This window comes from Colletotrichum paranaense, assembly GCF_030867605.1.
Source record: "Colletotrichum paranaense strain IMI 384185 chromosome Unknown Scaffold_1.1, whole genome shotgun sequence".
Classification (NCBI taxonomy): domain Eukaryota; kingdom Fungi; phylum Ascomycota; class Sordariomycetes; order Glomerellales; family Glomerellaceae; genus Colletotrichum; species Colletotrichum paranaense.
Window position 1 is genome coordinate 347889 of NW_026848959.1, and position 24874 is coordinate 372762.

General features: G+C 53.7%; 7 protein-coding genes across 7 annotated transcripts; 3 read left to right on the forward strand and 4 right to left on the reverse strand.

Annotated features, from left to right (window-relative positions):
- Positions 1-754: 754 nt before the first annotated feature.
- Positions 755-2071, forward strand: CPAR01_00105 (uncharacterized protein; the record flags this gene model as incomplete). The annotated part of the gene is made up of 1 exon (XM_060484398.1): positions 755-2071. The coding sequence occupies one exon, from the start codon at positions 755-757 to the stop codon at positions 2069-2071; it is 1317 nt and encodes a 438-aa protein (XP_060355255.1).
- An 80-nt stretch (positions 2072-2151) lies between these two features.
- On the reverse strand, positions 2152-3562 carry CPAR01_00106 (uncharacterized protein; the record flags this gene model as incomplete). Its single annotated transcript, XM_060484399.1, has 2 exons — positions 2152-2661; positions 2729-3562. 2 exons carry the CDS (start codon positions 3560-3562, stop codon positions 2152-2154), a joined length of 1344 nt encoding a protein of 447 aa, XP_060355256.1.
- A 1077-nt stretch (positions 3563-4639) lies between these two features.
- On the reverse strand, positions 4640-5462 carry CPAR01_00107 (aflatoxin biosynthesis ketoreductase nor-1; the record flags this gene model as incomplete). Its single annotated transcript, XM_060484400.1, has 2 exons — positions 4640-4928; positions 5008-5462. The coding sequence occupies 2 exons, from the start codon at positions 5460-5462 to the stop codon at positions 4640-4642; spliced, it is 744 nt and encodes a 247-aa protein (XP_060355257.1).
- Positions 5463-7237: 1775 nt separating this feature from the next.
- Positions 7238-8530, reverse strand: CPAR01_00108 (uncharacterized protein; the record flags this gene model as incomplete). The annotated part of the gene is made up of 1 exon (XM_060484401.1): positions 7238-8530. One exon carries the CDS (start codon positions 8528-8530, stop codon positions 7238-7240), a length of 1293 nt encoding a protein of 430 aa, XP_060355258.1.
- Positions 8531-10960: 2430 nt separating this feature from the next.
- CPAR01_00109 (cytidine and deoxycytidylate deaminase zinc-binding region) lies at positions 10961-11641 on the forward strand (the record flags this gene model as incomplete). The annotated part of the gene is made up of 1 exon (XM_060484402.1): positions 10961-11641. One exon carries the CDS (start codon positions 10961-10963, stop codon positions 11639-11641), a length of 681 nt encoding a protein of 226 aa, XP_060355259.1.
- Positions 11642-20482: 8841 nt separating this feature from the next.
- Positions 20483-21742, reverse strand: CPAR01_00110 (vegetative cell wall protein gp1; the record flags this gene model as incomplete). The annotated part of the gene is made up of 1 exon (XM_060484403.1): positions 20483-21742. The coding sequence occupies one exon, from the start codon at positions 21740-21742 to the stop codon at positions 20483-20485; it is 1260 nt and encodes a 419-aa protein (XP_060355260.1).
- Positions 21743-23404: 1662 nt separating this feature from the next.
- On the forward strand, positions 23405-23512 carry CPAR01_00111 (uncharacterized protein; the record flags this gene model as incomplete). The annotated part of the gene is made up of 1 exon (XM_060484404.1): positions 23405-23512. The coding sequence occupies one exon, from the start codon at positions 23405-23407 to the stop codon at positions 23510-23512; it is 108 nt and encodes a 35-aa protein (XP_060355261.1).
- Positions 23513-24874: the final 1362 nt, after the last annotated feature.

The following is a 24874-nucleotide window of genomic DNA, read 5'->3' on the forward strand; positions in this document are numbered from 1 at the left end:
GGAAATAGGCAGTGCATGGCGCGAAGGAACGCCCGACGACTGAGAGGCAACATGTCGCGTGGCTTCATATTCCCGAACGAAGGAACAAGGATGATGGAGATCTGCATATAGGCGGGAAAAAGTGTTGTCTCCATCAACTAGGTACATCACCCTTGCAAACCCCGGGGTGGAAAAGCCATGGCATTACGGCACAGCACAGATACACAGAGCAAAAATCAAAGGAAAGAAAAAGAGAAAATTCTCGGCGGAAATGCCGATCACGTATCAGAACCGAATGCCCGCGGCGCGTCTGATTCAAACGGAAGCCCGCAGCGCAGGTTGGCCTGCGCATACCCTCCACTACCACGATTACCATCTGATGAAGGAGTCCTCACGAGCCAACCAAAACATCACTGCCTGCCTTCCTGTGGGCTTGTGTCTTCGGGATGTGACCGCACCACCTCAGCATGGCGGTGGTGGCTGGCCCCAGCGCTGAGCAGGCAGCCGTAACCGTTCCTGAGTGACTTTTCGCCCGATATAGTTGCAGAGAGGTTTACAAAATCTTGTCTGCAATCTCGTGTATCAGGGGGGTTTGGGGTTACTTCCCGTCCACCCCAGCTCGTCTCAACTTCTGAACTCTCTTTCCTCTTTCTTTTGACAGCTCTACTCATCCCAGATTTCTTCCCTTACTTGCTGTGGCTTTTGCAGAACCGCTTGCGTTCGCGCAACTGAAAGAGAGAGTGACAGTTGAGAGCGAGAGTGTGAGAGAGACAACATGGCTTCCGTAGCCTCATGCTCGTCCATGGCCATGGCAATATGGACATCGTTGAGTCGATGTATTCAGAGGAGGTTCTTTCGTGTTTTTGCAATCTGTTTCATCTTGTTTCTCGGCGTCACTTTTCACCTTACTCATGATACCCAACGACCAACTCACCACGAGCCGTTCAAAGCCCCGATCACGAAGCCTATCGTTCATGGAAATCCGGTGGACGGGCTTCCGGAGCCATCATACGATCTTTTACCTTTCCCGTATTCTCCTCAACCAACAGGTTCAAACAGCACGGATGACAGCATACTACCGAACCCCTGGCTGGCAGCAGTCATCTCGACGGCATCAGATGTTGAACGTCGGATGCTCATACGATCCACGTGGATGAAGATCTTTAGCGATGTCCCCTTTGACGGACGCTTCGTGGTATCAAATCCTGGGGCACAGTGGATGGAGGTTGTGGCCAACGAGAACCGCACCTTTGGAGACATGATTGTGCTGGATACTATTGCCGAGGACGACATCACTGCCAACACCATCAAGACGCTCGAGTTCTACAAGTGGCTCGTTAATCACAACGTCCAGTACGAGTTTGTGTCGAAGATGGACACCGACTTATGGCTCAACGCACGAGGATTCTGGGACCGTTTCCTGTCACCGAGACTTTCGACTGACAGTGCCAGTAGGCTCATGAAGAGCACAGTCCAGAAGACTGTCATTGGAGAGCTCTACTACTCAAAGTACTGGGATCTCGTCTTCCCGCACGGCGCCATGTACACCGTCACATGGGATATGGTCGAGTTGCTGGCGGACCTCCAGAACAAGCATCACGTGGTGACGGGCGAAGACATGGCCATAGCGACTCTCATGCTCAAGGGTCACGAGAAGGCCAATTTTGTAAACTTTAGGGGCTCAGAAAAGTTCGACTACGACAATAAAGACGCACGGCATGACGGCACGGCGTGGGCTAGTAAAAAGACGCATCCGGATGCCATCCAGCACGCGCTGGTTGGTAACGATGCCATTGCCATTCATCAACTCAAGGATGAGAGCTTATGGTTCAAGGTGGCGGACTGCTTCGACGAGCAAGGAATCAGGGACGCGCCGCCAGTGTACCACTCTGGGCCGGAGACGCAGCGGCCCATGTCGATGAAGTGGGATGACTTTTGGTTCTGGATGGGGGTATCGGACCGGTACGACGCTAGATTCGACAGGATACCAGACTTTTTGTGGACAAGAGAAGATGGGCACTGGATATGCGATGGCATATGGGACTTGGGAGAGACAAAGACGGGATATACGGGAAAGGAGAGCACCTCATAATGAGATGCGACTATTAGATTTGTCTTAAAAGCTATTTATTAGTGATGTCCCTCAAGTTTCAGCCCCCATGTGCCACCACTTCAACGGAAGATGGTTCCTGGTACCTGGACCAGGTTGATTGTGACCTGCTCGCCGTAATTCTGGTCGCCCAATTGGAGAGAAGGGTCACCTTGCGTGACTTGAAAAATGCTTTGACCCATGGCAGTGCAGCTAAGTGTGTTGTCGGCATTCCTCTGGCATACATCGGCTTCAAAAGTGGGATTGCCAGTGACCACAGAAGAAGCGATGGCGGTGGACTGGAAGAAGTACTGGAAATGGAGATTCGCGTTACCGCCAACCATGGCCAAGAAAGTACCGTCAGCGGTGGTGAGCGCGCAGTCGGGCTGGAGTCTAAACTGTTGCGCGAGTTGTCTGGTGGAATCAAAACGGAGCTTATAGCCTGATCCAAAGGCCGGCGACAGCGCGGCCCACTTGCCGTCTACGTTGACGTCTCCTGTACCTGAGGCTTGGAATACGAAAGCGGCGTTATTAATAGCACAAGGACCAGACGGGGCCGAGATGTACGAAGAGAGCGTCGAAGAGGAAGTAGACTGGAGACAACTCAGCATGGTGTACGTCGCATGAGGCTACATCGGGGGGATGCTAGATGCTACTCACGCTGGTGCTACTGGAGCTGCTAGAGCTGCTAGAGCTAGTCGAAGTAATGGTTATAGAGGTGCTCGAACTTGAAGAACTGCTGGAGGTGGAGGAGCTACTCGAGCTTGAGGAATCGCTGGAAGTCGAGGAAGTCGAAGTGGAACTATCAGTGGAGGAAGCTGAGGATGTGCCCGATGAACTGCTGCTGGAAGTGGTGCTGGTGATGCTCGAGCTATCAGTGCTGCTGCTGCCGGTAGTAGTGCTTGTCAGAGCAGAGGTTGTGGTGCCGGTACTGCTGGAGCTAGGAGCACTGCTGCTGCTGCCAACGCTGCTGCTACCAACACTGCTGGTCGACAAGGAAGTGGTAGGTGTGCTCAAGACACTGCTAGTCGAGGAGGGAGTCGTTCTAGCAGTACTGCTGTTCCCAAAGTTGAAAGTGCTGCTGCTCGAAAGGATGGGGGAAGTGGTGGAACTGCCCGGCGTGACGACAGTCGGAGCGGAGCTTGTGGGCGTGGAGGTAGGCTGCGGCGGGTTCAAATTGGTTGGAGTGGTGCTTCCACTGGGAGACCCAGACGAGAGCACCGACGACGATCCGCTGCTCGAGATTGCAGTGGTCGGCTGTGAGAGGATGCTGCTGCTGCTGGAGCTGAGGGTGACGCTGAGAGACGACGTCGGCGTAGAGGAGATCCCGGTGATCGCGGAGGTCGGCAAGCTAGTGGTGTTCGACACGGCGGCAGGGGGTTGCACACTCAGAACGAATCCAATGTTCGCCGGGATAGGGGTATTGGTTGGCGCCTGAGCATTGGCACCGAGAGCCAAGGCCGCGAATACGGCCGCGTGTTTGGTCCAGGCCATTGTGTCAACGTTGCCCTTTCCGTAAGCTTAGAGACAGAGAGAGTGTGTGTAAGCGAGTGAAAAAAGCCTCCAGCAGAATGAAAGAGTGGATACCCAACTTGACTGGTGAGGGTTGGTGACCAAGGGGGAGAGAGAGAGAGAGAGAGAGATGTGGGCCAAGAAATAGGATGAAGAGAGCTCAGTAAGATCTGCGAGGTTCCAGTTATTTGGTCCATCCAGACATATGTGAACATTGCAGAGGGCCGAGATTGTGCTGGGGATCCCCAACGGGCCGCAGAGCAAAGAGGCTGAATACTTCCATGGGCGCCATCATGCCGTTGAGCCATTGCCCATCATTCCTCTCGTGAGGTGGGTTACTGGTGTTGAGCAGACGCGTGCCCGGCCCGAGACAGTCCTTTGAAGCCATGAATATCTCCGCTAAATGAACACTGCAATAATCCGAGAAGATCGGCCCCAGTTGCTTGCGGAGGCCATAGGTCAATTGGCGTGATCACGAATTCCAAAATTCCAAAGCTCGTCTTGGCACATGTGGGAAGGAAATGAGGTTGATGCTTGAAGGGAAGCGCTCACGGCACTTCAATACCGAGTCCCAGGGCGATGAGATATCTCGTTTCGCTCAGATATGCCGTACGACGTTGAGGTTGAGACAGTGGCCTCTATGATCATGAGGCTGAAGGGGAAGTAGAAGCTAAGCATTTGTTGTCTCGGGCGTCTAGCTTAGGGGCCAAGGGGCTGTCGAGCTTCATGCCGTTACACACAATTCCAGTACGGGCCGAATGAGGAATTCAGGGTTGACGTTGCGTGGCAGTCGCGGGCCGAGGAATGTGTTGGTAGCCGAGAGGTAGCGACATGGAAGATTATGCGGTTGCGTCCCAGACAAGGGAGGGATGCTCACGACATCTAGATGCGACTGTCTCCCTGTGCAGCCCCTGACGTTGTCTAACATACATAATCAGTCCTGATTCCAGACAACTTCACGTTACACTAGGTAAATGAATAGTACAAGGCTTAATTTTCAACCCAAAGCCACTATTTCGAAAGGGAGCATTCACAGATAAACAGACCTGAACTAACTAACTACCACGCAGGAAAGTTGCCATTATACGCCACCATCTTGCCACCATACTTTTCCTTGCTCGCCGCAGCAAGAACCCCCATCATGCCATCGCACGACTCATCAACGCCAATGTGTGCCTTCTCCAGACCCAGACCCCGAGCACCAGCGTTGCCGAGGTCGGTCTGGACCCAGCCGGGGATCAGTACCCAGGCATTGAGCCAGTCTTCTTCTGCATTCATCCTGACCGTGAGCCAATTTACCACGGCCTTGGAGGGGCCGTAGACGGCGTTCGGGATGGGAGGTTGGTTTCTTTTGGAACGATGTCAGCTGGCCTTGTGCTAGTGCCTTTATCTCAATTTACCTATGCGAGAGGCAATATGTAACTCACTCTATACATCCAGCAGTCGAACCCATCGGCACAAACATGGGTTCCTTGGACGACTTGCGCAGCAGCGGTCGCGTAGCCTGATATAGCGCGACGACACCATAGACGTTGGGCTCCATGTGCGCCTGGAGGTCGGAGATCTTGAGGTCAGCGACTGTCGGCCATGCGTACGAGATACCGGCGTTGGCGATAACGATGTCGAGGTGGATGATTCCGTGGGCTTCCTGCAGCTCCTTCACGGCGTCGTGGGCACCCTTCTCGACGGTGGCATCGATCTTGACGACGATGAGCTTGCTTCCGTCGGCTTTGGGTAGGTCATTGAGGGCTTGCGATGTTGCGTGGTTCGGGTCGCGGTTGCCTGCGATCACGGTGTGGTTTGGGAGGGCGAGATAGCGCTGGAGAAGGCCTTGGCCTAGGCCTCTGTTTGCACCGGTGATGAGGACTGTGGTTGGTGCCATGGCGTCTAGGCGAGATCTCTCTCCGCAGAGAACACTATGTACACTATCTTTCTATTGTTGTAGAAGGATGAGCTGTATCGGTATCAAGTATCAACATCTCATCAGGGCAAGACTTTGATATAGGCAGATCCCGGTCGTGATCAAAGCATGATGAATCGGAGGCGAGGCTGGGAGATTGGCGATAGAATGTCAACGTTATATAACGTTATGGCTATGTCCGCCACGTAACCCAGCCCGCAGCAACGGTAAGCACTAGTCAAGTGGCCGATCCTTTCATGTTGCTTTGTTCACGCCCAGTACGGTAGACGATACGAGAGCGTGCTCCCAGAACAAGCCATAGATCTTCACTACGTTCTCGACAATGAGTCCATGGCCTGTAAACACAAGGTCAACTCTGCGGAAGACATGCGGGAGACTTGCGGAAGACTCGCGGAGCGTCTGCGGGTCCCTTTCCGGCAAGTTGCCCCGGCCCCGTTAGTCCCGCCACGGCGTCCGACCAGCGCGGAGACTGCAATTTCAAAACCCCCCTTAGCGCAGATCTCTGATTGGCGGTCATCAAAACCCTCACCTGCAACCAGCAGATTTTGCACTCCAAACCCTCGCTTCTCGCGCCCCGTTCACCGCAACGCAAGTCGATTCCCTTTCCCGTTCGTTCATATTCATCCTGGTCCCCGTGGGTCTTCAACAATAACTGGTCTGGTGGTGTAGTTGGTTATCACGTCAGTCTAACAGTTCGAGAGCCTCAATCTCTCTCGTCTGCCACACTGAAGGTCTCCGGTTCAAGTCCGGGCTAGATCATACCATGGGCGATTGGTTTAGTGGTATAATGACCGCTTAGCATGCGGTAGGTCCTGGGTTCGATTCCCAGATCGTCCATTCTTTTACTTGTTGAAGCCTTTCATTGCCTTTTGTGTCTCCCCAGGAATGCTGGATAGCCACGTGTAGCTTATTGGGTTGGTTTTGGGCCCGGGAAGGGGCCGATAGTGTGAATAGTTGAAGGCTGGTTGGCAATGAACGCACCCGTCAGATTGATGTGGCTCGCTCTAAGCGGTTTTCAAATTCGGACGTGAGAAGGAAAGAGTAAGTGGTTTGAGGTCGATGTATTGGCCCATCGATCTTTCGATGGGCGGCTCACTTATGGTCGCAAAGTTGCGTTGGTGTATCGTGAGCCTAATCCCCCTCTCGCCCTGTCCCGGATGAATGGGATAGTAGGTGAGCCGCGGGCCTACTGCGCCACAGAACCATCGCCGGTAGTCGAACCAGTCTTCCCGGTCATCTTCAAGTAACAATACCCTTGGTTTGCCTCTAGTGGAAGTCTCCCAACCTAGGCTACATCTTGGGAGTATTGGTGCAGCAACGAAGTACCGTCCTAGCAGCGTGTCGATCAGCGGAAGAGTCGTGCTGGTGGAGCAGAAGCCTCTCGTTCCCATCTCCAGCCATACTTACTGCAGCCATCGCTGAAATGCCTCGACTAAGCCTGCATATCCCTGCGGTATGGTGATCTCCAGGGCATTCAGGAATCAGCTACATCGACGTAGTGTCTCTGGGAGGATGAATACTTGTTGACAATCAACCGGACGATTGCTATTTCAGGATGACCCAACATCGACGGTGCCTATGCCTGTATCGAGCGCGTGGGGTACCGCCCCAATCGCGACGGTCGCCGCACGCCGTGCTCATTTTCTCTCCACAGCCTGACGGCCTCTTCTCATCGTCTGGCCGGTCCTCTTTCTTCGGCAGAGAATCTTTTTCTCGAACCGGTCTCATGCTAGCGACTATGAGCACTTCCAGACTCCCTTCTCCTCATCGAGCTCAAACATTGTAGACTTCATGCTGAACAGATACGTAAAGATCTTCTCCGTCTCGCCGCCGAGCACCGGCAAATCAACAACATCTTCCTCGTGTAGAGTCCATCCCTGGCTGTCAACCTGGTTCCAGAATTCATTCTCGTCCGGATGCCGCTTCTTCCACGCAATGTACACCCACGTCCGGAAAGACTCATTCGAGCTCTTCGAGATATTGTGCACGTGGACCGCCGTCCAGGTATGCACCAGAGAAGGCAGCGAGTCCACGTTGTACGTGCAATCGCTCATGACAATGACGTCCCACGTCTTGGCTTTGACCAGCGGCCCAAACACCCCCTTCCGACCATCGTCCCAGTCGAGGTTCTCATACCGCGGATGAATACTCGCCGCCTCGTTCGCCACAAGCCTGTCGATATTCGCGGAGGCGCGGTGCTCGGCCTCAGGTAAATCCGTCATGAGGATGGCACCCTCGCCCTTGGGATCCGCATCCGACAAGAGCTGCGCCAGCCCGTTGCCCAGGATACCGACACCGCATCCGAGCTCGAGAATATTCACCGGCTCATCCCCGAAGAGAAGGCTGTGAAACTTCTTCATGCGCCACGGGTGCTTCTCCGCAGCGAAGCTCTCGCGCGTGCTGACCTGCCACAGCCCAGACACGGCCATCAACCCGGCATCCCAGATATGCCGCGCGATACTCTCCCCGATATCCTCCTCAATTTCAAACACTGGCTCTGAGGGCCGATCTCCGTGGCTAAGTCTCCGGACGCAGGTTGTTGGCGCCTCGGAGCCTGGCGTGTGTACGTCTGCCCAGAGGGGTAGGATCTTGCCGCACTCGCCCTTGAACCCCGCGAAGCTGACACTCGTCGCCGTGTCGGCTGACTTATCGCCCTCAGCGCGTATGCGTACTCTCAGCGGGCCGAGATCGTTGGTGTTCAGGAGGGCTCCCCGTCCAGGGAGGTGTTGGGCTGGGATGTCGGCTTTGAGGACGCGCATGCCGGGGGTCCAGCGCAGGACCTTCTCAGCGGCCAGCGCCATACTTTCGCCCTTCTGCTTCTTTGATGTCTCCTCATTCCTTTGTGACTTCTGTTTGGGTTTCTCCCACCCGGCGGAGACTTTGATCTTGACGGGGTCAGTGTCTTCTGGTGTGAGGAAGGAGTCGCCGAGGTCAGTTGTGATTGTGAAGACGACGTTGAGGGACCAGAGATATTTCCTGTTATCTTCGCGAGTAAGCGTTGGTGCTCGGAGGAGCCGTATGTAATGCATTGTTGGTGTGAAGATTGAGTCTGCACCTCTACAGACTCACTCGGTTTTGAGAGTGCCGGTTGGTGTCGTCGATGAGACGGCGGCGGGACGAAAACTGAGAAACCGCTTAGTCATTCAGTTTTGACCAGTAGGAGCTCTTCTTTTATGAAGGAAGCGGGTCACTAGCTCACGCACCTCCTTCCGCCCCCGAGCTTAATGGCATTGCTCGTCGATAACTCTACAGACTTCATTCAACTACTATGAAAAGAGTTAATAGATAGCTATGAGTGAGATGGTTTAATATGCTGGCTACTAAATGTGTATGACGCGTCGTAAAAGATCTGCTGGATCATCAACAACACTAGCTAAACTAATGTGCTACTTAGTACCCGCCTCTGGAGACATGGGTAATCCCTCTGAGATTCACTTCGCCGGCTGCGAGAAAAGATACCAGAGTTGAGAGCCGTCAACTGAGTGTTCAGGTTTCAATATTAATCGAAGTTGATGGCTGATGCCTTGGTACTAACCTAGTCCCTCCGGCGACTACGCGAGAGAGGTGCATGGATAAGGGAAAATGCTTGTGGCAAGAAATCAAAAAAGATTCGAGACAAGAATCGCCGATGAATTACCACATATGAATTGATTCAATACTACGATGAACTCATTCAACGTCTAACACCAAAAACCTCACGAAGTAGGAGCCTCAAGACAGAGACGGACTTGCCCAGCCGGAAGCGTCTGCCTTTCAAGCCACCGGGAGCTCAGTATAAGGTTCTTTGCTCATCAACCTGTTTCAGTGTCTAGTGCCAGAAGGAATGCTCCGGAAGATGCTCTGTCAGCTACAGCAAGTTGCTTATTGGGTCAGGATTGATATGCACGCAACAGTCTATCGTCACTACCCTGAAATGAAGATGTGACCCAAGGTAATACATCTTATTCAGTCATCTATCCCGCCCCCTACATTGAATATTCCGTGTGAAATACCTCGGATTGGAGAGCGAGCGGAAAGAGATAGGTTACTTAAAGCTTCGATGCTCGCTTGTTTGACATAACTATCGGGGATCGCGAGAAGCATACAGTCCGAATCGACTTTGAGGTGTTCATATCTACGCAGGCGCAAGTCAAACCTGGGTCTGGACCTAGATGATATCGTTGAGCTCGCAAGGCGATTAGTGTTAGCGCCGAAGTCAACACAGCAACCTAAACTCTCCTCTCTTATACAAGGTAGCTTAGCTCTGTTGCAAGCCTGATGAACAGATATTCCATCTTTCAATGCAGCGGACTCAGAGGTCATCACTTGGACCAGGATATTCTCCGTATGATAGGTCAGCACTTCTAAAGGGTCCTCCTTTAAAACTGCCGCGAGCTTCACAAACAATCATTCGCAACCACCTGTTCTCTTCATCTCGACGCAAGCGCACACCCTATAGGCGGGTCGTTGCTTATGTGGTTTCCATACTTGCTCCCGTTGATGTCACTGGATCGCTCGTCAAGATCATCTCAAAGTTTCAGGGGAGTAAATTTGTATCGCCCAGCCCCAAGACCCATGATCTTCTCTGGAATATTCCATGCGAGATACGCCAAGTGAGACGTTGAGTGTACGCAGGTGGCGTGCGGTTCCTAGTGCTCTTAATACATCGTGACATTCGCGTAGAGGCTGGAGTCTTTTTCTCAACCCGATCTGCAGAAAATCCAGGACGCTATCGATGATGCGACCACAGGATCACCTATCATCACTGTCTTCGTCGCGAATTCTATTCCTCGGGCCCAAATCGTTGATTTTGTATTGCTCTGCTCGAGGAAAGCTAATGTATGGTAGATCTCCCCGCGGCCTCCGATCGGAGACCGGCGATAAGTGGGCCCAGCTTCCGGGCTTGGCCACCCTCCAGGCCTGGTTCTCGACCGAAATCCAACATTTCTTAGCAAAGCAGATGCAGATACTTCCACGTCATCCCCAATGCACGCCGCGTATTACTTACAGTTCCATTTTCACATTCAAAACTGAAAGAAACGCATTCACAGCCTGGCGTTCGGAACATCTCCCACCTCCGACCTCATAAAGACCGCAGATATCGGAGGTCGCCGCCCCTCAGCCCGCCGCGACCGGAAACAGTAGATTCCCCATCCCGCCATCCCGCGCTACGGACGCCTCCGATGGTAGGAGGTCGGCGCCCACTCATACGCTTTAACTGGGTGACTATGTCTTTACACTGCCTTAGACACATATGTGCGTGTACGGATAGCATCTGACGTGTTGCGATAAGCATCGCGGGGTTGATAAATTCGCGGGTCCATCTCAGTTCCACATCACCATATCAACACCAACAAAACTTTGACGACCAGCAATTGACTTCACATAGTACTTCGTAATCTACGCACATCTCAAGAGCACCCAATCCAGCCCCACCACCACACAACATCACAGAACTCAGACAAGACATCACCATCACAATGTCCACAGAACCCCCCCTCCCAACCCGCGACCCAAAAACCGTCCTCGCCTCCCTCCTTACCCTCACAGAAACCCGCATCGTGCCCCTGACAGCCCGCGGCGTCTCTTCCGGCTCAAAGCTCTTCGGCGCCGCAATCCTCTCCTCTGACGACGCTCTCACCCCCTACACAGTCTCCACAAACGACGAACGCACCTCCCCCCTCCTCCACGGCGAAATAAACTGCATCCAAACCTTCTTCACGCGCGACTTCCCCGACCCCTCCACCCGCCCCTCCCCGCGCACCGACTGCGTCTTCTTCGCAACCCACGAGCCCTGCTCCCTTTGTTTATCGGGCATCGCCTGGTCTGGCTTCCGGGAGGTGTATTACCTCTTCACGTACGAGGACAGCCGCGACCTGTTTGCGATTCCGCACGATATCAATATCTTGCAGCAGGTCTTTCGCGTGCCGGCCGAGGGGGAGGACGAGAGTGCGTTGGGGAGACGGGAGCTGTATAACCGGACTAACCAGTTCTTCACGGCGCGGAGTTTGGGGGAGTTGGTGGAGGAGATCAAGGATGAGGGGGAGAGGGCTCATTGGCAGGAGGAGATGGAGCGCGTTAAAGGGTTGTACAACGCGTTGAGTGAGACGTATCAGGAGGGGAAGAAGGCTGGGGCCGAGAGTTCGAGCGTGTGGAAGTAGAGTAGAAAGCGGCGGGTTGAGTTGATTCGTCAATGGGGTGGTCGATTCACGGATACCTACTAGGGACTACTTACTGCTCGAAGTTTCGAGTCCGCGTTGGGTGTTGCTGGCAGTGGCTGGGAGAAATCGACGCCGATGATGAAGCCGGGGGATTTCCATAGTCGAGGACCGAGCGGTTGAAGACGGCGTCATACTCTAGCATCGATATGAAATGGCGCCGGTGACGACTGGTGTTCAGCTAGAGGATTAGAGATACCACTAACAAAGACTCGTTCCCATATTCAGCTATAACCTCCCAGCCACGTCCATCATATCTACTATTTACGAAGCATCGAGTCATTGTGAGGTGTGTAGAGACAGGAGCCAACCCAGTGCGTGCCGTGGGAAAACCTCATCTCGGCCGGCCGTGTCCTAGCCGTGTGTGAGACCTCCGCAACGGCAAGGGAAGGAATCGCTGCCGCATCGATCAACGTCGCATGGCATACGGCACTCGCCGCCGGGAGGAAGAGGGGGGCCATCTCACAGGCCGGCCGGGCCACTCGTGGCCGTGGCCCGTACCAAGGCAGCAAGATCCTGCACCTTGAACGCCCGCAACACCTACGATCCCTCGGCCCCCGAAGCTGAACCTCATCCGCCGTTCTTCGCCGGGCAGAACATCGTCCACGACGCAACGCACTGTGCTGGCCAAAGTAGGCCGACGATCCCACGGCGGTTATGGACCAAGCAGACGAAGGCGGAAATGCAGGCGCGGGGTAAAGCAGACCAGGGCGTGTAGGCTACGGCACGGCGGTACGGAATAGTGTACAGTCATCCCCCTGTCGATGAGGTACATTTGAATTTCTTCACGCCCCCCTCTTCAACGGGTCCCCCTTTCATGGGCTCTGAAGCATTATCATTGGCCGGGTTCGTCTGGCCTTCCCATGTGGCCCGCTGTCGTTTTAGGCACATGCAGTGCAGAGGCGGTTTTCGGCGTGGGGAGCACGTTGCGGAATGGAGTCGCCCGGGTTTAACGGGTCATGGACATGGGGGTGAAGGATGAGGGGAAAGCAGAAGAAGAACATGGTCTTTGCCGGATCGGCCGGACATGGCGTGCATTTTCTCAGCGTGGATGACCAGTGAAGATATCTGCGAGTATGGCATAGTTGATACTACAATAGGAAGTGGTCTTTTCGAGACGAACTGCTGGTGATACTGCGGTGCGCGGGCGAGAAACAGGGTTTAGGGGCCTTCATTACGTTGTGCAGCGCATGGCACGGCAGCGCGAGGCATCATCGCAGACTGCGGCTAGAATGGATGGAGTCAAACTCCAAGGGGGATCCATAACTGTGCAGCAACAGGAGACGGACGCGGCCGCTGCTGCACCACATCACAGCTGTTGCTGAAGACCGAGAGACGCAGGCGAGAGAGTGCACCGCGTTGCGAATTCGCAGGAATGATGATGATGGGACAAAGTCTCCGCAACGGCCGCCCCTCCCGCGCATACTAGCAGCCTAGAGTGAGGGTCTTTGGGTCTCTCAGCCCTTTCCCCTCCCGGTTATCGTTTGTTCGTCGTCTCAAAACCCCTCCTCCTTGTTGGTTGCGTGCGGACGCCATCCGTGGTATCCCGGCGGGTAGGGAAGAGGAAAAAAGACGCAGTGAGCAGCCATGTGTCAGCACACCCGTCCGCTATGATAGCGTGAGATTAGGTACAGCCAGCGACGCGACAGCCGCGGGGACAGGAGTCGTGATTGAGATACCTAGACGCATTGTCACGCGCATCGTCAGTTCATTCCAGACATCGGCCAATGTGCTCAAGGGAAGTAGACGGTCCGCTGTACAGGCGGAGTTTCGTACGACAAACAGGCAAGCAACGCCCAGAACTGTTTGATTCAACTTTTGACCGGAGCACGCCCTCTGGCTCTCTCATCGGAATCTCAAAAGGGCAACGGGAGAGCAAGGGAAAGGTGGGCAGAGGGAGGGGGAGTGTGCAGCTGGTTGATGGATGATGATGGTCGATGATGGAGGATGACTGGCCGGGCAAAGGCGACTTTTCCCACTCGTGGTGATTAATGACCAGTGACAGGTCGCTAAAACAAGGTAAAAAGAGGAAGACGGGAGTCGCGACGAACGGTCCCAGGTTGGAACGGGCCGACACAGCACTACTTCGTACCGACACTGGCTCTCTCTTCCTCCCATGGGCTACCCTTGCCTGGGTTCCCGGGGGTGTGGTGGGTTGCATTCTCTAGTTTGCAGACGCGCAGGTTGAAAGTTGGAGGGTTCGCTGTGAGAAATGACGCAGGCTTCCAATTTGGATGGGTTACTGAGGGCTGAAGGAGGTGTCTCTCGAATTCCCAAAAATAACGAGCTGCCGATGCGTCGTTGGCTGTGCCGCGCTGTGCATACTGGTGCGTTTACACCACCACATACATGCATTCGCGGTTGGTGCTTTGTGAATTGTTGGATGCTGGTGAGAGCCAGTCGGGAGGCTTATCGATGGCACCGACTGTGTGATTTTCTGCTAATCTCGCTGTCTATTGGGTAGTACCAGTGAGACTGTCCGTTCACCACTGGGCTGAAATCAATGGCTTCCTGTGGTGCAAGGTAAAGCAGTCGTCAGCTTATTCAGGCCAATCTCGGAGGTTGATGTATAACAGAGGCTGAGCAAGACGCGATGTCTCTCACTGCTTCCTTTGGATGACAGACTTCCGGCAATTGTTAGACTCTCATAAGAGAGGCGTGTATGAAGGAAGCAATTCGAGATTGACAGAAACGGACGATCTGGCCAGAAAAGGCTGGACGGGAAACATCCTCGCATCCTCCGTTTCCTTCACCTTGCAAATCCACCCCTCAATTGCAGCTGCCCTTCTCTGTGTCAACCGCATGGTTGTCTCCCTTTGACGGGTCCGGATGGGTCTTGTCGTGGGCCATCGACGCCAACCCCGCCATCTGGTTTGACATGTCCGTTGGCGAGTATGCAGGCCTCTTCACTTCACTTCACTTCACTGCTCCCCCTTCAAGGTGATGGACCCCTTAGGTTTCCTGCAGGATTCCAGTGACCAGAAGACTCACCTGTTCACTGGGATGTTGACTTCCCTCAATACTTGGGACTCTCATACACTCCCAAGGCTCTGGGCCTCATCGACTCCCTGCTCAGTCAGACACTACTCAATCATCATCTTTGAGGCAGTCTTCATCCTGTCGGCGGTTCGAAATACGTAGTCTTGCTTCAATTCGACCTTAACCCCCGGATGCCCAGGGATCGCTCGATCTCTATGGAACCCAGCCAACTGCGGTTCGGTGCATGTCCCGCATTCAGGTGGCGTAGCTATCGGCTTCACTGCAATTCTGACCCGCCCCAAGAAGATGCGATCAGGCAAGGCTGACCCAACCTTACGACCAACATAGGTTCCAAGTCTGGCAATTCATTGTATTCAAACTCGAAGAGATTCAATTAACTCTTTCTGTAGAGAACTCTGCATGATCACAACTAAGGTAAGATGTCGAGTCTCTGTACTGTTGTTCGTTTCCGGCTTATAGAGGCGTGGAAGTTCTGCACCCCAAGTTGGAGGGCGCCAGCTTGACCATCCTTGGGGTATTGGTTCGGAAGCTGATTGGTCTAGACCTTGGGAAATTGAGAAAAGTACCCCCTGATTCACTGCGATTTTAACACTCCCTGAGGACCTGAGCCGACTGCTGAAGTAGGAGCATTTCGTACCTCTGGTTGGACGGGTTTTCATGAGAAAGCCGACTAGGCCAGAGTAGGAATTAATTTTTGACCTCTGTCTTAATCTTTTCACTGCAACTTTAACCTCTCCGAAGAGGTTCCGAACCGCCGGGGTACCCCCATCATCGCTCAGGTTTTCAAGAATTCAAAAACATCCCAGATCCGGCATCATGGCCAACTTGGAATTAAGTCGCCGAAGATTTAGATGGACGCCTGCGGATGACAGTTCTTCATCAGTCACAGGGAGCAAGAATCAAGGGATCCATAGCGCGCTGACCACTGTCTCTCCGCAACTCTTCAGCCTCATGTGAGCAACCACCACCGTTGCAAGGGCGCATCAGAGACATCAGACACACGCAAGGGCGATGAACCAACGATCGAAACACTTTGAAATGGATTCTACTGGCTCTAGAGCGGGAAGAGCGGCATCCTTCACAAGTCCCATTCGCGATCGTCAGCCGTCCGTCATCTCAGACACGGATGGTTACGTGACTGCCATTTCCGCCTCTCACCTGACCTCTCACATGAATCTCATCTCACAACCTCATCTCAAAAGCTGATCTCACATGAAGAATTCACTCATCCCTCACTCACCCGCGCCTCTGCGTGGTATCACGTATTCCAAAATCTCCGCCTCGTAAGGCTACCAACGGGCCCCTTTGGCGGCGGCCCATCTTGGCCCCCAATTCCTCCCGCACCGCCGATCCCCCCCAAGCCCCGATCCAAGATTGTAAACTTCCTTCTCGAATCACACGAAACGCCAAACGCGGCCATCGTATCATTCGCTAAAGTAGGCAGTAGGTAAACGCAAGCCACCCGTGCCACCGTCACACTGGGTCGTAGCCTGCTCACGGGAGTACCTTGCACTTTCACGCACCTCGTGTACCTCCTCACTTTGCACTGCTTACTTAGTACCAGTCGTATATTGTCAGTCACAGTGTTCAGTGTCACAGTGCCGAGACCTCATGTGTCTATTCACGTTCTAAGCCCCCGATCGACAACGACGTAGACGCGCCCAAGAAAAGAACGCCCACTGTAACCAACCTTCAGAGCAAGCTGTTCATCGTGTATATCACGGCACACCTAAAGTAAGCAACAAACCAAGCCAAGAGGGGGGAAAACGTGGTATCACTTGAGACTGCCGGCGCCATGCACACCACCCGCGCCGCTGATTGGTGAGATTAGCGCTGAGGCCCGACATGAATGAACCCCAATTTGGAACATGCACACTTGTATGTGTGCAGGTATCCGCGCATCCCAGGTTCACACGTTCACGCCAGACACCAGACACCAGATCCCTACAGTACAACCCAACACACACATCACTCTCATCCTCCCTGTCCATCTTCTCCAACCGACCAGCCGGCCACCCTGAATTCCTAGCCTTGCCATATTTCTTCTCCCTGTTGGATGCAAACCACCGCTCAAACCAACCACCTGAGACTTGCACGCCCCCTCCTCTTAGAAGGAAACAAACACCATCCTAGATGTAGGTACCCAGGCTAGAGAGTGTGACTTCAGGTTCGTGGAAAGCAAACGGACCAGCCAGCCGCCCAGACGCCCGCCACGAGAAACAAGGGCAACCTCCATCACCACTTCGTCACACCGATGAGCCAGCCTTCTTCCCACCCTCCAGATTGGTAAATATTCCCCTGTTCACCTGTTTGTTCGCCTCCGTCACAGAGAGGGCCTCAAGCCGGCGTGCTACCACACTGTCATCTTCACATCCCAAACCTGGCTCACTCCAACAAAAGTTCACAGAACTGCAGACAGTGCAGGATAGCCCCGTCCCGGGGGGGAGAGGGGCTTACCTACCCAGGCAAAGCCAGGTTCTTGAGCGCTCTCACTTGTCGTCCAGCACCCTTCAATTCGATGGATATATCTCTGAATTAGCACCAACCAAAAGTTAGCTTACACTACAACCTCGAAGACACCACCACCACCACCGCCCGAAAAAGTCCCGCCCGGGCCAGGAGGTGTGCCACACCGGCCGGCCGGCGCGTTCTCTTCTTCCTTCCACAGCGATGAATCCCCCCGTACGCGGCTTGCCCCACGCTAACAACCCCCTAACCCCCCGGTCGCCGCCGTTGTTTCGTCTCGGCGGCGCCGTTCTTCCGAGTTTTTTTTTCTGTCCTGTCGTTCAATCACTCGCATGTATCGCGAAAAGCCTAAAGCAGAGCTAGAAAAAGGGAAAGGAAAAGAAGAAAAGAAGAGGGCATCATTGGGAGTCATCAGTTGAGTCTATGTATTCCTGAGATCTGATATCCTGAGAGATCACGTTCCCTGGTACAGATGAACCTCGCCTCCCCCCCTGAGGCGCTCTCTCAAGTAGCGATGCCTGGTCCTCTCATCGGCTTCGTGCAAATCTTCACACACAATCATTCACGTTCAAAAGTCGAAACGAACAGACGTAAGAACAGGCATACAGTGACAAAAACATGACTCACCCATACCCGCGAACCACACTCTACGGAGGTACAGACGCACCGTCATCATCCCGTCCGTCTCATCTTCATCACCAAACCCGCCACCCCCCCGTCCATCCATGCTCCCGGACCCCAGTGTAAGGTAGGTAGGTAGTGCAAACGCACGTCCTAGTAAACCGGCTGTGCAAACAAGAAAGAAAAAAAACTCTCTTTTCTTTGAGAGGAGCATCTGAACCATTGCAACCTTACGGAGTAGAGAGTTCAGACACTGTAACCGTGCCCGTGAACGACCCTGAAATTGAAAAAGGAGGGCGGCCAGTCTGAGTCCGTCTGCTTGGACCCCTATGCGCTGGCTTGAGTCTCTGGAAGGGACCAAGGAAAAAAAGGAGAAAAAAACGAAGAAAGAGTGGAAAGGGAAGAAGCAAGTGCTCCCGCGACCCGTGAGACTCTAACTGCGGTAAAGCGCGTCTAGGACCTCCAGGAAACAGCCTCCCGTCTCTTCCCAACGTCGCTGATAACAGACCTCATACACAACGCTCCCACACAGAGATTGGCAGGCCGGCAAGTCACCCTTTTTACCGATGGAAACGCAGCTTAATAACTCCTTTCCGCTCTCTGAGTACACACGTCCGCCCTGTTCCGTGTGATGACTCCGCGGCATCGAGTCAAGGCCAAAGTTTGACAGTCTCCCTCATAAGAACCAGTCTCACCGTCTTGCACTTGGCATACATCAGCAAGAGACAATCCGTGATCCAGCTACATGCAAGCCCGTTGAGGGATTTTTCCAACACCGATACATTGGCATTTCCGAATCATGGTTTCTGTTTTCCCCCAAACCTCAATCCTCGACGCATTCCAGCATTCTTCTCCAACGCAAAAGAGCCCCAACTCGGGCGTGTGTAAAGAAAGAGAGACTAGATTAGGTTCAAGACAGCTACATATCTCTCCTTCATAAACTTGCAAGGTATTTCGGCTCGCTATCCGTAACAAGAATGCATACCGTAGATCCAGAAAGCAGGATTCCAGTCCAGTCCAGTCCAGAATCATCAAGATGTCAAACATGACAAAAAGTGGAGTTTGAAGAAAATCAGACCGGACGTGATATGCAAGTAATCACAGACCAGATGAATCGACATTTCTCTCTCAGTCTCAACTTTCTCAAATGTCTCGCAACTCCTCGCAGCCCTAATCCTCACGCCCCCCCAAACCAACAGAGGCTCCAAACTTCCCCCGTCCAAACGGACACACCGGATGAACAAATCCCACGATCCATTGATTCCCGCGTCGTCCGACTCCCGCTGCCTCCGCGCCGCATCACTCAGACCCGAGTCCTCAGCTCCCGCATCCATGAATGAGCTACCTACCTACCTAATGAGAATCGTCAGCCTCCGAAATAAACCATAATCCCCGCGTGATGTCGCGCATAGCAGGACCCTAGTCGCATGAAATGCTTCCCCCCGAACCGCCCCGCGCGGAGCCCTTCGCTTACAAGAGTTACAAGGGTGGCTGGCTGGTCAAATGACCTCATAACTATCCTCACGATCGAACCACCGTCCGCCAAATCCCTAACAACCGCACAGACGAACAAGGATTCTTCTCTTCACGATGGGGTTCTCTTTTTCCCTGAACAGAGCCACGTGGGAAATCAGGACCCCGGTCATGGACACTAGATGTTGTCCGAGGATGACGTTGATGTCAACTACGTCCCATGTCACTCAACCATACATGTCATTTTGCGTATTATAGAGGGGACAAGTGTTAAGAATGATACTGATTGATTTCTGCAACTATTTCTCAGACTCGCTTCCCCCGCGGAGCCGGTAACAAGGAAAGGAAGGGGTATATCCAGCTCCTCCGTAGTCTTCCTGCCAGTTCGAAAGGAAAAGCGTTTCGACTCTCGTAATAATCGAGCCGAGTGAACAGTAATAATAAAATGACGAGCTACGCTTCCAGTGCGGCGTGTTGTGGATGCTGTAGTGCAATCCAAGAATCAAAAACAAAACTAAACAACCAAATCCCGTGCATCCGTCTAGATAAATTCAACTTGTCGAGGCTGCGTCCTTGCAAATCAACGACCATATTACACGTAAAAGCTGTTTCCCTGTTGTGCGCGCAAACTGTGCGATGGCGAGGTTCCGAATAGTGTTGAACCAGGCCCAGTAAACTATAAAGCATTCCTGATAAAAGCGTAAGCACGCTATCCTTTTCCATGACTGAAACGTGTTCCAGTCGCCCGTGGTAATCATTTCGCAACCAAAGCATGCTTTTGATGTCCATCCCTGTAACACAAGGTCGATGATGCCGTGCGTTCGTTCGTTCGTGTCGTTCTCGTCCCGTGTAGGTTCGGGTCCGTGTGGTATCTTGGGTATCGCAAAGAAAAAGTCCTTGGTGTGTATCCCCGATGCATAATAGCTTGCGCCAGATTATGTTTATGGTGATGAATAGAGGGAAATCCAAATCCGTCGTGTTTCAATGAGATGAAAGTGGAAACTCCCGAGGAAAAATGAGATCCGGAAAACAGATTCCTAATCGTACAATTGGCAACTCCATCCGTCGGTTCGATATTGGGTTTTCTTGGTTTTTTTGTGGTGGTAATGAGGTATGGCTCCGATGGTTCATCCGTTGGCTTCCTTGATGGTACTCCGTCCATGGGATGTGGCAGTATAGACAGAAAGGAAACCAGGGGAAAGTGTCCAAAGATAAGGGGGCCATTTACTTCTCAGGGTTCTTGAGGATGTCATCACAGTTGGCGTCGAATCGGAGGATGAAGAGGCGAACACCCTGCATGAATCGCTCAGTCTTGTCCAACTCGCGTTCGATGCCGAACAGAGTCTCGACGAACTGGACACCGGCGTTCTTGCCGAGGGAAGAGGACTTCTTGCTGGCCTTGAGCATGGGAGCCTCGCAAGTCTTGAGAAGCTTGCGGAGCTTATCAGTCAGGCGCTCACCAGCATCGATGAAGTCATCAAGGATTTCCTTCTTCTCGGTGCTGCGCACGCGTTCGATAGTCTCCTCTCCGCGCTTGATCTTGCCGGCCAACTGGATCAATAGCAACCAGAGCTCACCTGCCATGTCAGAAATGGGAGTGGCAGGGCCATGGTGGTAGACAGTCCAGTCGTAAATCCACTTGCCCAAGGAGTTGGAGTCGAAGACGCTACCGAGGAGAAGAATGGGCTCTTCGGTGGGATCCCAGTTCTTGAGTGAGTATCCCGAGGGGATCTTGTGCCTCTTGGCGTCTTGTTCAGTGGCCGCGCGAGCCACTGGGGGTGGCGTGGGCTTCTTGGTCTCAGTCTGAGGCTGAGCCTTCTTAGATGCCTGAGAACTGCTGCCGGGGCGAACGGTGGAGGGCCTCTGGGGAACCGAAGTCGAGGAACGGCGAGAGTGGCCGTTGGCAGGGGTACGGGAGGGGCGAGGCTCATACGCTGGGATGTCGCGCTCAATGTAGGCAAAACCGCTCTGTGCATGGGAACGGTAATCAGTGGGATATCCTCGACCATCCTCATAGTAAAAAGTCTCCTGAACAGAATGCCTCTTGCTCCTCGCCCGTGACGACTTGCCCGGCACCAGATAAGTACGGCCATCCACTTCGATAATCTCATCGTCGGATTCTCCGTGGGGCGTCGCGGCCCGTACATAGACAAAAGAAGATCGGCGCTCGCGCGGTGGGTGCGACGGAGTGGCCCATGAATGCTTGCGCGAATGATGACCACTACTCACATTTGCCGTGGCATAGTAGCCATCGCTCGTGTATCGAGGCGACGCCGTCGGCGGACGGGGACTGTACTCGCTGAAGCCACTGCTGCTGGTACGGAAGTGGGAGCGGGTTGCCGGACGCTGCGGGGTTGAGCCGGGCGGGTAGTAATAGCTGGAGGACCCCCGAGGGGATGGAGTTGGCGTTGCCGACTGGTATCGCTCCCGGGCGTAGTAGTACTCGTCGGGAGGAGATCCGGGGTAGGGGGATGAGTAGGCCATGTTGACTGATGGCTCTTTATGGCGAGGTCGATGGGAGGCGTCCACGGTATTCTTCAAATCTGTCTTCTACTTTTTCTTCTCTAGCAGCTTCCTCTGCTAGCTCTCACGACTCCCCCCAAAATGTCGGTAGGTTGTGTCGATGCGGATGGTTGTGATTCCAGGGCCAGGGTGTCGCGCCGATGTCGAGGCGCGAAGAAAAGGTGAAGCAAGTCACCTTGGTATGCGGTCGGATGATAGAGGAGAGGAAGTTTGTCTTCTGTGCCCGAACATGACCAAGTTTGATATAACTGCTACAGGTTACCCTCGATGACCAAGGATGGAAACCAGATTACCGAACTCGGGAAGGAATCTTCTCGACGTCGGTAGTGTGTGATGAATGGAAGTTGCTGGAGGCTTCTCGGAGGACGCCAGCGAAGCAACGAATGACGACTCTTTTGTCGAGGATGGGTTGAAGGTGGTTGGTAGCCGAAGCCGAGGCTGTGAATGTCAAAGAATATTCATTGATTGGCAGAAGCCAAAAACATGAGAAGAGAGGAGAAGTTCAAGAGTAGTGGTGAGGGCAGCGTGGTATTTAATTACTCGGTGCGTTTTCCCAGTTTTTGTGGGAGAGGAGAAGGGAGGAGTGGGAATGCGCGCGAAAGAGGTCCACAAGGGGTGGTAGTCCAAAGTCTCGCAAGTCTCGCACCAGGGCGTGGTGGCCTGCCCGGAGGAACCAAAGCAGCTCCCTTTTCTGATCCCTGTCCCCTGCTGCAGAGAAGGACAGGGGTGGCAGGGGTGGCTGGCTTGCCTTAGCGTAAGAGCACACGGAACCTGGCTCCAATTTAGAGCGCCCCCTCTTGGGAGGGAACACAGACGACAAGTTCCTGAGGGGGGGCGTGTTCCTATGGCTCGACTTCCAACAAAGTACCTCGTGCTCGCCGCCGTTCTGCGCTGTTCTGCGTTCTCTGTCCTGCTTGCTCAGCTTTGGTGGTGAGTAAAGGGAGAGGAGGGATTACTCACACCTCGGGACCCTGGTCAGCTCGCCGCGGTGGGCGGATAGATGGATGCTTGATCGAGAACAGTAGATGGCAGCTCCCAATGAGAATCCTGATGCTTTGCCGCTGCTGCTGGGTACTCCCTTTTGCAACACCAGCCTCCTAGGCGAAGACCTACACCGTACGGTGTCGACTGGACCCCTTTTACACGTTGGGTGAACGCTTGTCTCTCTCCCTGGCTTGTTCACCTCTCGGCGATAGACCAATAGACACTCCGTTGTCTGGTCTTGCGTCTCTGTTCGTCCTTCGTTTGTGCGTTTGTTCAAAATCGCGCGGAAGCGAGCAGCGACTTAGATCCTCAGACTGTCCAAGCCCTTCAAGTCCGTGGTTCAGCCAGCTGTCGCGACGCACCAATGCGCAGTCCACCTTAGGCTGCTTTGCTGGGGCTTACAAAGTTGCAGTAGTCGTGGTCGACGACGACGGTGATGATGACTCCAGTCTAGTCGGCCACAGTCCTGGTCAGAACATGTCAATCACCGTTGTGCAGCGTACTCGTGGCACAGCTCGATGCAAGTGCGCTTTGGTTCGCTGCTGACTCGAAAGAAGCTCCTGGAAATAGAAGACACACACACACACACGATCGCGCCCCCAAAGGCACGTCCGTGGAAATAAGGGGTGGCAGTGAAGAATGCACCTCGTCGTCCAGGCCACTTGCGTTTGCCTGCAGTCGCCCTTTGGCCTGCTGCAAGTTGCAACTCGATTCCCAACGTTGGGCACTGGTGCTGGATCCCTTTGACTGCTTTTCTGATTGTTCGAGTCACCGTACCCGGCTAATGACACACACTTTCTCTCCTCTATCTCGGCGGTCTAAGATGATTCTGATCGATGTCCTAATTGAACCTTCCACATTGGTCTTTCGCCGGGGTTGGAATGGGAATGAGCAGGCCCTCGCCCACCGAAAGGTGAAGATCGATATTCACACCTTGACGCTGAAATTAGCCACACCAGTATCAAAATCCGGTCACCGCTTCTGATAGTGACTCCGGCGCCTTAACGGCCGGGGGGATTTAACACCCTGACCACACAGGCAGACTCAGGACTGGGAGGCCTTGTCGTTTCAATGAGTCGACGCCAACGTCCGTGGGACCCCCGGCTGGCGGTTCCTAGTCCCCGGGCGCAACTTTTTCGTGGAAGAGCAAGAGGGGCGAGGGGCACCAGAAAAAAAAAGGTCCAGAGATAAAGCCCAGTGATCCTTGTGAAGGTAGGCGCTGCCGTGTGGGTAAATTTACCGGTGACGAGTAAGCGAAATTGGGTCCTCGCACGAACAGGCGTGGAATTTGAATTTTGGAGATGGCTTCCACCACACCAAAAGAGAGACGGAAAAAGGTCTCCAACGGTGCCACGGGGGAATCTTACCGGGCCAGTGCCGCTAAAGCGTCCTAGGTGAAAATTTTTCTCGTTCCCCTGGCGTAACGTGGCTGGCCGCAGTCTGGTCCTTGATCATCCAACACAGGGTTGCAATTGTTGGGATTCCGAGGGTGAATCACACCGTGTCAAGGTGAAGGCCACCGAAACACGAGCCCACCCGCCGACGACGAGCCGAAAAGGCTTGGAAAACTCAAATGGAGTTGTTGGTATGGAGATGATTTGGTGGTTTGGCTTTGCAATGTCGACGGGATTCCACAGAGAATCAATGGGATTCAGAATGGCATCGTGTACGACGATAGTCAATGTTTCGCTGACTTTGACTTTGAGCCCGGCCAGAGGTGTGAAGAAGATCGGCTCCCGAATTGGTTTGGGTGAGCCTGGTGCGTGTTATTGAAGCTGGTGGTGGTGATGTTTGCTTGTGTGGTCGTGGCCAGGTGCTGCCTGCTAATCTTGCTCCGTGCGCCCTCGGTGAGGCGGTTCGGACGAGCAAGGCAAGGTTGGCCGTTGTGGAAGAGAAGGACGGGGGTCTCGCGCTTGATGGATCCCAGTCGCGAGCCTGGAGGATGGATCAGAATTTTCTCTTCCTGTCTGCGATCCCCGGCAGCCGCACGTCTTTTGAGTCGGCGTCGAGTCGTGGTTGATTCGAACGTCCTGATGGCAGATGAGATCTGCCGTTGCTCGAAATGAGCAAATTCAGTCCGTGGTGTCTTGTATCCGTATGGAGCGGAAG